Raw genomic sequence first — 12,467 nt, 5'->3', positions numbered from 1 at the left:
GTTCCAAATTTGTTGGCATATTGAGTGCAGCACTTTAACAGCATCATCTTTTAGGATTTTAAATAGCTCAGCTGGAATACTGTCATCTCTGCTAGCTTTGTTGTTAGTAATGCTTCCTAAGGCCCACTTGACTTCACTCTCGAGGATGTCCGGCTCAAGTTCAGTGATTGCACTCTCATGGCTATCAGGGACATTAAGATCTTTCCTGTATAGTTCTTCTGTGTATTCTTTCCACCTCTTCTTAATCTCATCTGCTTCTGTTAGGTCCCTGCCTTCTTTGTCCTTTATTATGCCCGTCTTTGCACAAAACGTTCCCTTGAGATCTCCAATTTTCTTGAAGAGATCTCTAGTCTTTCCCATTCTATTGTTTTCTTCGATTTCTTTGCATTGTTCATTTAAGAAGGCCTTCTTGTCTCTCCTTGCTATTCTCTGGAACTCTGCATTCAGTTGGATATATCTTCCCCTTTCTCCCTTGCATTTCGCTTCCCTTCTTTCCTCAGCTACTTGTAAAGCCTCCTCAGACAGCCACTTTGCTTTCTTGCGTTTCTTTTTCTTTGGGATGGATTTAACTGCTGCCTCCTGAACAATGTTACAGACCTCCGTCCATAGTTCCTCAGGCACTCTGTCTATCAGGTCTAATCCCTTAAATCTATTCCTCACCTTCACTGTATATTCATAAGGGATATGATATAGGTCATACCTGAATGGTTTAGTGGTTTTCCCTACGTTCTTCAATTTAAGCCGAAATTTTGCAAGAAGCAGCTCATGATCTGAGCCACAGTCAACTCCAGGTCTTGTTTTTACTGACTATTTATTTATTTATTTATTATTACATTTCTATACCCCCCACAGCCAAAGCTCTCTGGGCGGTTTACAAAAGTTGAAACATTAAAATACAATATACAAAGTTTAAAAACCATTTACATAAAAACATATGGACAATATATACAAACATATAACTAAAAGCAACTTTGAAATAAAAAGAATTTTTTAAAAATCCAACAATAAAACACAGCTTAAAATGACACTGCTTAAAAACAGTATACAAAAGCCTGTAAAAGGAACAAGAGTTCTAAAAAGGGAAGGCCTGCAGGAATAATAGCATCTTTAATGCCTGCTTAAAAACCTTCAACGAGGTCAGCAGGCGCATTTCAACTGGCAGGTCATCGCACAACTGAGGGGCAGCAAAGGAAAAGGTCTCCTTGTGTGTGGCTGCAAGTCTCTCATTAGGCAGCCGCAGCAGAGAGCCCTCAGAGGACCTTAGGTGGTGGATGGGGACGTAGGGGAGAAGGCGCACTCCTTAAGTTACCTTGGATAGAGCTTCTCCATCTTTGGCTGCAAAGTACATAATCAATCTGATTTCGATATTGACCATCTGGTGATGTCCATGTGTAGAGTCGCCTCTTGTGCTGTTGGAAAAGAGTGTTTGCTAGGATCAGCGTGTTCTCTTGGCAAAACTCTATTAGCCATTGTCCTGCTTCATTTTGTACACCAAGGCCATGCTTGCCTGTTATCCCGGTGATTTCTTGACTTCCTACTTTAGCATTCCAATCCCTGATGATGAAGAGGACATCTTTTTTTGGTGTGAGTTCTAGAAGGTGTTGGAGGTCTTCATAGAACCGATCAACCTCAGCTTCTTTGGCATCAGTGGTTGGGGCATAGACTTGAATTACTGTGATGTTAAATGGTTTGCCTTGGATTCGTACTGAGATCATTCTATCATTTTTGAGATTGTACCCCAGTACTGCTTTTCCCACCCTTTTTTTGACTATGAGTGCTACTCCATTTCTTCTAAGGGATTCTTGCCCACAGTAGTAGATATGATGGTCACCTGAATTAAATTCACCCATGCTTGTCCATTGTAGTTCGCTGATTCCCAAGATGTCAATGTTCAATCTTGCCATCTCATGTTTGACCACCTCCAGCTGACCTTGATTCATTGATCTGACATTCCAGGTTCCTAAACAATATTGTTCTTTACAGCATCGGATTTTCTTTTCACCACCAGACACATCCACAGCTAGGTGTCCTTTCAACTTTGGCCCAGCCGCTTCACTCTTTCTGGCGCTACTTGGAAATCCCCTCTGCTCTTCCCCAGTAGTATATTGGACACCTTCCGACCTGAGGGGCTCATCTTCCGGCGTCATATCTTTTAGCTTTGTGATATGTTCCATGGGGTTTTCTTGGCAAGAATACTGGAATGGGTTGCCATTTCCTTCTCCAGTGGACCACATTTTGTCAGAACTCTCTGCCATGACCTGTGCGTCTTGGGTGGCCCTGCACAGCATAGCTTATGGCTTCACTGAATTATGCAAGCCCCTTCGCCACAACAAGGCAGTGGGTAACGCTTAACTTGGTATTACTTACAGGAAACTGGTTAATTCTTGTGAACAGTAGGACATGAATGGCTGAAAGCTCTTGTATTAGGTTTTAGTAAGCTTGATACTTCCATTTAATCTGTTGTATCTTTTACTTTTACATTTCCAGCCCAGATTGGTCGGAATCCAGGTTTACAAGCAATATGGGAAGATGAGAAACAACGACGTAGGGAGAACAAGGAGGCCTCTCAAATTAGTCCTCCTAACTCACAAGGTAGATGGACAACGGTTATTATTTATTTTTTCTGGATAGGTCAGTATAGGTCAGTACTGATCAAGCATTTATTGCTAAGTTTATCTCTCTAACCAGAAAGTTGAGAAACATTCCCATAATTATTATTCTAATGCAATAAGTCATGAAGTGATCTTGAACTTAACATTTTTTATGTAAGCTGCTGCTTAAGTCTGTAATACCTGATTTACTTGCTATGAAATGAGAGTACTTGGTTAATGAGATCATTTTATCTAAATAGGTCTAAATAGTCTTATCCAAGTAGATCTCCTAGATTCTCATGACTTTTATCTAAGTTGAAATATATATAATTAATTCTAACAATGATATTTTTGAACCCAATACTCCTATACTTATTTTTCCTTTTATATTTTCTCCTTTTTATATTGAGGTCCATCTCTTTTTATTACTTGTATTGTGATACTTAATCCTGGCCCTGCTTTTTTGATGTCTCAGCATGCAATACTGGTTTCTTCATGAAACTAAAAAGCTAATAACAAGTGATCTTGCCAAAATTAAGCAAAATTTTCCCATTCCTTTCAGTGGGAAAAAGTTAAATATGTATCGAATGGTTAATTGAAATCAACAGGAGATGAAAGTGTTTAACTTTGACTGGATTGTGTCAACTGAGATGTGTACCTATTCCTTGTATTCCTGGTATTATACCTCTTGCTGTCATATGTCTTCCCTGTTCTATAGTTCATTTTACCTTAAAAGTTTGTATCTTCAAGTAAAATTTGTTATAGATTTAGATTCAGAGAACAGTGAGTAGAAGGAGAAAATGCATTAGTTCTGTTCTGTGAACTCCTGCTCAAGAGCTAGTGGAAGACATCATGGTTGCAGTGCCCCAGTGTATCAGTTGTTGCATTTCAGTCTAAGTGATGATGAATAAGGAAAATAAAGTCTGTAATATATAATCCCGTTCTAGTGGATCATAAAAAGTTATTGAGAATGAGTTTGTGCAAAGCCTTACGCAAGAGCGTGTGCAAATAGAAGGACTCATCTGGATTTGGAGTCAATTTTCTCACACAATTCTCTTCCACTAAGTTGGAAACAGCCCATCTGTGAGTGGAAGAGGCATTCTACAAGTGAAACAATACATTTGGATACAGCTGTGTATGATAACCTTGTAATAATTTTATGGATATACAGAATATAAGTATATAAAAATGTTGTTAAAAGACAACAGTCCTTTGGCTCAGGTTTGCTTGAAATTCATAGACCATGTACTGCTTGCTCTCAACTACTTTTTTAGTAAAAAAAAAAAATCCATGAAGGAGAGGGGTAATTGTTAATAGAATATATATATGACGTTTCCATCCTTATTTATGAATTATATCAGCAATCCTTCTTTGTTATATTAAACATCCTATATAACCTTTTTTTCATAACTAAAGATCGTGGATTTGTGACCCCAACAGAAAGTGAAAAATTCTTTCAGAAGAGACTTAAAGAAATCCTCAAGCAAAGCAGTCTTTCTGTGTAAGCATTCATTTGGCTATTAATCTTGTCTTTATTTGTGAGCTATGTTGTTCAGTCGTTCAGTCATTTTAAATGTCATTTTTTATTAATTAGGACAATATCTGGATCACCGGACTGTGGATCACAAGAATTCTCTCCTGAGTTGACACTACATTCTGACATACAATCTCCCAAGGTTCCATATTCACCAGCAAATATGGTAGAAGTGCACAGAGATAAAGAGCTGAACAAAGGTAAACATAAACTAACATAAACTTTTAGTACAGTTTATGTTTTAGGCCAAATACCACTCTCTTGCATTAATAGGACCTAACTAGAATTATTTTTGTAAGCAAACTAAATGAGAGAGAGAGATCAGAGACGAAAGAGGACACCAGGAATTATTTCTTCCTTTTGCATGCCTATCAATCCACAAGAGGACAGATGGGGACAGGGGACCACAGATTTATTCCCAGCGTGCTGCCCTTTTGCTCTTTTCTGTGTATATATGGGGGGCAGGGAGAGGGTGCGAAGGAATGTGTCCACATGTGTCTCTCTCTCTTCTTTTGCTTTTCCTAGCAGAATGTTATTAGGGTATATTAAAGATGTCATAAAAAACACTACCAAGTGCTATGGAATTAGTTGACAACAGACAAAATACTAATTGCTGCTAAATAGGGAAGTAGTGAAGTACTTGCTAGTAAGTACTTGCTTAGGCATATTGCAGAGGTAGTGAAAATGACAGAGGATATCTAGTAAAGGGATAGGAAGAAAATGATGAGGTCTTTCCATGAGAATTGGTTACCATTTGTTAGTTTTATGCAAAGAAGATATGCTTGGATATAAAGAGATACCATTATTTAATATGCTATGAGTTACTATGGAAATAAATCTATATATTATTTTAATCATTTTAAGGACATATATTTATATGAAATTTGTTAGTATTTACTTTGTGATTAGTTAGGAACATTTAAGACTATTTAAGGCTTTTTAATATAAATATTCTTTTGTTTGTTTTTGTTATGACTGTTAATGATTATTAATGGCTATTTAAATAGGACTTATGGCTAACTTCTGACTATAATAATTTCAGTGACTATGTTTTTTACATCAGTGTATGAAAGAATTTTAAGAGCTATATTTTTCACTATATATATGGTGTTAGGAATATAGGTTCTATTAAGAAAATTAAGATGGGTAACGGTAAGGAAGATAAGGGATAGATTACATGTTGGAAATGTAGATGTACTAATTACTATCTAAATAAGAAAGTTGTTGTTGTTGTTCAGTCGTTAAGTCATGTCCGACTCTTTGTGACCCCATGGACCATAGCACGCCAGGCCTTCCTGTCTCTGCTCTCTCCCGGAGTGTGTTCAAGTTCATATTCATTGCATCGGTGATGCTATCTAGCCATCTCATCCTCTGCCGTCCCCTTCTCCTTTTGCCTTCAATCTTTCCCAGCATCAGGGTCTTTTCCAGAGAGTTTTCTCTTCGCATTAGGTGGCCAAAATATTTGAGCTTCAGCTTCAGTATCTGTCCTTCCAATGAGCACTCAGGGTTGATTTCCTGTAGGATTGACTGATTTGACCTCCTTGCAGCCCAGGGGACTCGTAAGAGTCTTCTCCAGCACCACAGTCCGAAAGCATCAATTCTTCGGCGCTCAGCCTTCCTTATAGTCCAACTCTCACAGCCATACATTACTACTGGGAAAACCATAGCTTTGATTAGACGAACCTTTGTCAGCAGGGTGATGTCTCTGCTTCTTACAGTGCTGTCTAGGTGTGCCATAGCTTTCCTCCCAAGGAGCAAGCGTCTTTTAATTCCATGGCTACAGTCACCATCTGTGGTGATCTTGGAGCCCAAGAAAGTAAAATCTGTCACTGCTTCCATTTCTTCCCCTTCTATATGCCAGGAAGTGATGGGGCCAGATGCCATGATCTTCGTTTTTTTAATGTGGAGTTTCAAACCAGCTTTTGCACTCTCCTCTTTCACCCTCACCAAGAGGCTCTTTAGATCCTCTTCGCTTTCTGCCATTAGGGTGGTATCGTCTGCGTATCTGAGGTTGTTGATAATTCTCCCGGCAATCTTAATTCCGACCTGTGATTCATCCAACCCGGCGTTTCTCATGATGTACTCTGCATATAAATTAAATAAGCAGGGCGACAATATACAGCCTTGTCGTACTCCTTTTCCAATTTTGAACCAATTGTTCCATGTCCGGTTCTTACTGTTGCTTCTTGACCCTCATACAGGTTTCTCAGGAGACAGGGAATGTGGTCTGGTACTCCCATCTCTTTAAGAATTTGCCACAGTCTGCTTCTGTTAGGTCCCTTCCTTCTTTGTCCTTTATCATGCCTGTCTTTGCACAAAATGTTCCTTTGACATCTCCAATTTTCTTGGAAAGATCTCTAGTCTTTACCTTTCTATTGTTTTCCTCGATTTCTTTGCATTGTTCATTTAAGAAGGCCTTCTTATCTCTCCTTGCTATTCTCTGGAACTCTGCATTCAGTTGGATATATCTTCCCCTTTCTCCCTTGCATTTCGCTTCCCTTCTTTCCTCAGCTACTTGTAAAGCCTCATCAGACAGCCACTTTGCTTTCTTGCATTTCTTTTTCTTTGGGATGGATTTAATTGGTGCCTCCTGAACAATGTTACGGACCTCCGTCCATAGTTCCTCAGGCACTCTGTCTATCAGGTCTAATCCCTGAAATCTATTCCTCACCTCCACTGTATATTCATAAGGGATATGATATAGGTCATACCTGAATGGTTTAGTGGTTTTCCCTACGTTCTTCAATTTAAGGCAAAATTTTGCAAGAAGCAGCTCATGATCTGAGCCACAGTCAGCTCCAGGTCTTGTTTTTACTGACTGTATAGAGCTTCCCCATCTTTGAAATAAGAAAGTAGTATGTGTTTATTAAGCTACTGTATAGTTATCCTGTCAATATTTGGATGTAATATTACATTTATATATGTTTCATGTGATAAAAAATTTAAAAGAAAGGAAAAAAGAGTTGCCATGAGTCTCACTTGATTGAAATGCAGAATGTAAATGCTGAAGAAATCTTCAATGCCTGTCTGTTTTGAACAGTGCAAGCAATATGAAGTGGCAGACTTCTCGTAGTACAAGTGTCTCTAATCATATCTTCTGAAAATTATGTTCAAGTAATTTGAGTATGCTAATATGTTTAGTCCTGAGCTATTTATACAGGGAAATCATGTTGACAGAATTCTTAATCTCGTTTTTAGAGGAGTCCAACAACAAGTATAAAGAGGAGGATGCACTTATTAATGAAGAAGCCATTTTGAACATCATTGAAAATAGTCAGCATTTTCAACCTTCACCTCAGAGATTTAATAACACCTCAGTGTTCGGTAAGTCTAATCCAGAAATATATTGTCCTTTTCTACAGTAAGAAAAGCTATTCTTCCATATACTTGCAATTTTATCACTAGTACCCCATATAATTTGTCTAAACTGAGAGAGATTCTCTCCTCCAAAAATAGATTTCTGAGTCCAGTTGTTCATAAATAGTTCAGTAGTGTATTGTCATTGTCTTCTGAAAAGAGGAGTCTTTGGATCCTAGTGCTCTGTAGACCTACTTTCTGGTGCAAGCTTGAGCATAAAATATACCTAGTTTATATTAAAATATTTCTAATATACATTAAAAGTAGAAGTAATAGTAAATTTATTAGGGTTTTGAAGGACAGAGGAGCCAAAGAAGATCTTGTAAAGCATGTAATATTGCTTTTTTAAGCATTCAGTCTGGAAATGTAAGGTATATAGGCCATTTAAGAAAAAGAATAATATCTTTTGAGTTCACAAGATAGACATAGTCTGGGTTCACACAACACAGTAACCCACACTCAAGGGTTGAGTATGGGTGGAATCTGGGTTGCTGTGGAATCGTTGGTTGTTTTCATTTATTCATTTATTCATTTATTCATTTATTTATTATAATTGTATATCGCCCCATAGCCGAAGCTTTCTGGGCAGTTTACAATGACTAAAAACCATTAAAACCTAGTGTGTGTTGTTGTTGAACCGTGGGCTGTTGTTTAAATGTGGGTTACCGTGTTGTCTGAACCCAGCCATGATAACAACCCATGGTTTGTTATTACAGCTGGGTTCAGACAACATGATACCCCACATTTCAATAACAACCCATGGTTCAACGACATCCCACACTCAACCCTTGACTATGAGTTATCGTGTTGTCTGAACCCAGACACCGTTTTAAAAAGCAAGCTATAGGCTAAAAGGATATGTCTGAATTTGTTTTTATTTTTTCTGCAGTAGACAGTAGTGCTGATCAAGCCATGATACATCTCTTGGCTGGTTTGGAGGAGGATGCATATAAAATTGGAGGACAGAATACATTATTGCAACAGTTCTCTTCTGGAAGCTGTAGAAATCCACAGAACAGTGATGATGAAGAAAATGAACCACAAATTGAAAAGGAAGAAATAGAGCTCAGTTTGCTTATGTCCCAAAGATGGGACAGCAGCCCTAATGATGTCAATGCAAAGAAAAGGTATATTCTGGTTGTGGGATTGTAGGTCTGGAAGAAATTACATTAATCATCCTGCGCTGAAGTTCCCATACTCCCAAAGGAAGTCCATCTAAGTGTCCAGAGTTTCATATACTATGAAGAGAGGTCTGTAAAATGTAGTTGGTGATGCAAACCCAGGTGGCTCAAGAAGTGGGCAGATAAGAGAACTCAAGGCTTACTAGATAATCCGACTTTGAATGAAGGAGGAGAGACTTTTTGTTTGTTCTACAGACTATTCCAGAATTCTACTCCTTATCCTATATTGCTGTAGGGGCATATTTTACACAGTGGTTACATTATATTAATAAAGAATAACACCAGTAATTAATTTTAGATACATTATTCAGGTTTTTCTCTCTGCCTGCTTTCTCTTCTGTTTATAAAATATGGCGATGATGATTTGTTTCATTTCTATACCGCCCAATAGCCAAAGCTCTCTGGGCAGATCACAACAATCCACAAAATAAAATGCACAATAACAAATTAAATATGCAAAATTTAAAAACAATGTAAGGCGCAATCCTATGGGGATAGGTGGCCGCCTCCGAACTCAGAGGCAACCGCCTATCCAATGCAGGGCAGGAGAAGCATGGAGCGGATCGTTCCCTCCACACTTCTCCTGCCCTGCATTTGCGGCTAGACAGCCGATTTCACAAGTCGGAGTGGGGGAGGAGGCTGCCGAACGACATGTAGGATGTACTGTACCAGCATTTCTGCCTTCCCTGCCCCAGAACGCCCCCCCAGAATGCCTTGTTTTGGCTGCTTCATGCTCCTCTTCCAAGTGCGGAGCACAGAACTGTTCCGCACTGCCTGCGAGGCAACACGGAATAGGGGGAAAGGTTGGTTCTCTGGGAACTGACCTCGGAGCTCAGGCTCTGAGGTCAGTTCCTGGAAAACCACATATCCTATAGCCGTCTAGCCGCTGACTAGAGGCTATAGGATTGCACCCCCCAACAGCGAAACACAATTTCAATAACATACTATACGTGTTCAGACAGCTGGCATAAATGCCCCATCATATGCCATTAAAGGCTTGAGAGTACAGGATAGTCTTAACCTGGCATCGAAAAGATGACAGTGTTGGCACCAGGCGGGCCACAGTGGGGAGATGATTCCGTAATTATGAAATCATCTCTACAATTATGATTCCATAATTGCGGGGGGGACCACTGAGAAAGCCCTCTTCCTTGTTCCACCTTCCAAGCTTCCCTGTGGAAGGCCTTAGATGTTGATCATAGTGTCCGATAGGTTCAGGTCAGGAGAGGCACTCTGTCGGATATTGCGGTCCTGAGCCATGTAAGGCTTTATAGGTTAAAATCAGCACCTTGGATCGAGCTCAGAAACATACAGGCAGCCAATAGCTTGTTATATTTTTGCTTAATGATAGGTATCTTTCTCATTGGATTGTATGTATTCCATGGTTTGAAGTATGTTTGCAAGCCATGGTTTTACACAACCCCTGTTTGCTCTAAATATAGTTCAGTCCTGATTCTAATGGTTAAGGAAATAACCAAGGCAGGTTAGGTTGAACAGTCAGGAATTTATTAAAGCACATCACAGCTGTGGGAGAGTCAGTCGACACTGAGTCTCCCCAAATACAAAAAACATTTATATGCATTTATACAGGCTGTTAGTTGGAGAACAAAGAAAATACACTATGCATGCTCAAGAGCTAATTTAGTTAGTGACAGTCTTATCCCCACAGCCGCATTTTTATCTTCAGGGATGAACTACTTTGGTGCATAGGAATTTCCTGCTTATAATGAGCAAGTTACAATTAACTTCTCATGGTCAGACACATACACATTCTTTCAATCCCATCAGGCACCTTGCCTGAGCCAAACTACTTACAAGGCCTAGTCAGGTCTACCTTCACACAGTGTTACAGCAAACCATAAAAGGGAGGGAAGAAATCTGCGCACATGAGAGAATGAGTGTGCACATCTATAGCACATGAGGGCCAGGGTATACAGACCCAGTTCAAATCTCCAATTTGCCATAGAGCTCACTGGGTGACTTTGGCATTCACACTCTCTCAGCCTAACCTTCCCCACAACGTTGTTGTGAAGATAAAAGATGGGGGAGTACCATGAAGTCCTTGGAGGGAAGGTGTAATAATCCTTTGTTTGGAGATGGGGAAACATGATGTCTGAGCTGAGCCTATGACAACTGCTTCATCTAACAGGAGAAATAACCAAATGACCAAGTTATATAATTTGGCTTTCTTAACCTGGGACTGTCTGCATGCAAGGCATGAGATATGGCCCTTTCCCCTTCTTTTGACACTTTAGCTTGCAGAAATCAGGGTAGTAAGCCTCCCTGGGAATGAACACAGCATATTTTGCATTGTGAATTAACCAAATTTTATGGTTTGGTGCTAAATTCTGCAATTTGAAATTAAATACACTAATACATATTGAGGAATTTAAAAAATCTAGAACTTTTGGTTTCCTGAATAAGAATTAGTGCATTTAATTTCAGATAGCTAAATTATGCAATGGCACATTTTGCAATATAAAATACCAGTTTTTAGCTGTGTAAACAAATGAAATTATATACAGGTTGCAGGGCCACAGAAGTGTTTTATAGAAAGCTAATGTACTGTCTGTAAGCAGAGCTTTGGATTTGAGCCTGGATTTAAGTTTTGCCTGTGCCATGAACTCTTTAGGTGGCTTTGCATTCATAGTAGCTTCTCCAAGTAGCTTTCAAAATACCATTGCCAGGAGAGCCAATGCAACCAAACTAAGTTAGGGAAACTGCAGTTTAAGTTGCAGTGTCCGTTAGCATACTCAGAGAAATGTAAGGCTTATAAGGTTATACCAAGTGTGAGAATGAAGAATCAAAATGAGAGGAAAATTATGTGGAATATAGGAAAATCTTTGTTTTCTGATTAAAATATCATTTTATGTTGCTACCAGTTAGTGTAGACAATACTGAACTAGACATTCCTATGAGATAAATAAAAGGACAATGACACATGGTTGTTTGTTTGAAAGAAGTCAGTTCTGGGAATAGGAAGAGGAGAATTTCTTCTTAAAGGTCTTTGTCCAACACGGCCTTTTCTAATGCTTTCTTCTCTGGTTCATTTCCACATGCATCACAAGGTACTTCACCACTGTTGAAATTTGTACCCTACCATAATTTGCATGAAACAGCCCCTACTCTCCTTCTAGTCTGTGATGGTTTACTTTTTGCACCCTGTCACTTTGGAAAATAGTGGCACAAAAGCAAGATAATGTGGTTCCTGTTTTCAGTCCTCAAGTGCTTCATTCCATGTCTATTTTTAACCTAACCCATGGTATTAGACCACATTCTGTAGTGTAAGGTGAATGTCCCGTTTTTAGTAAAGAGATTTTCGAATGCTTTATTACTTCCTTCTCAAATAAGGTGTCATGCAACATAATAATTAAACTATGTGGTTGCTGGCCAAAACTGTTTAGATATCTAAAATAAGTTGCACTTCTAGGTCAGTAGGAAGAAGTAGGAATCAGAGCTCAAGTGAAGATGATGGCTCTTCAGAAGATGATATGGATTGGAATGATAACCATTTGCTTCTAGCAAGCCTATCTATACCTCAGTTAGATGGAACTGCAGATGAAAACAGTGGTAAGTAGACTTAAAATAGCTTGGGATCTCATTTTTCCATGGATTGGAGGTTTTCCTTCTCCCTTTCTGTATTAAAATATCCCAGTTGATTCCTTTATAGAATTTTAGTTTCTTCTGTTATCTAGTTGCAGAATTAGACTGAATTAGAATTCTCATGATGAATAGGAATTGTAAAACTACATTATTTCATCTATTTAAATATCTCCTGCAGTTATCATTAACTTTACTGGGTTA

The 12,467-nt window shown here is 38.9% G+C and overlaps 1 protein-coding gene across 2 annotated transcripts in view; it reads left to right on the top strand.

Annotated features, from left to right (window-relative positions):
* REV3L (REV3 like, DNA directed polymerase zeta catalytic subunit) overlaps window positions 1-12,467 on the top strand; it is a 105,577-nt gene that overhangs the window by 46,462 nt on the left and 46,648 nt on the right. For both annotated transcript variants that reach the window (XM_084827307.1, XM_084827306.1), the window contains exons 7-12: window positions 2,488-2,592; window positions 4,008-4,092; window positions 4,186-4,325; window positions 7,324-7,449; window positions 8,372-8,609; window positions 12,094-12,233. In XM_084827307.1, coding sequence (XP_084683433.1) covers window positions 2,488-2,592; window positions 4,008-4,092; window positions 4,186-4,325; window positions 7,324-7,449; window positions 8,372-8,609; window positions 12,094-12,233 — 834 coding nt within the window. The remainder of the gene's footprint in view (window positions 1-2,487; window positions 2,593-4,007; window positions 4,093-4,185; window positions 4,326-7,323; window positions 7,450-8,371; window positions 8,610-12,093; window positions 12,234-12,467) is intronic.

This window comes from Heloderma suspectum, chromosome 1 (genome assembly GCF_057233095.1).
Source record: "Heloderma suspectum isolate Gila_16-S chromosome 1, 16-S_ref, whole genome shotgun sequence".
In the NCBI taxonomy this organism is placed as follows: domain Eukaryota; kingdom Metazoa; phylum Chordata; class Lepidosauria; order Squamata; family Helodermatidae; genus Heloderma; species Heloderma suspectum.
This window is presented reverse-complemented; position numbering and strand designations above follow the sequence as displayed.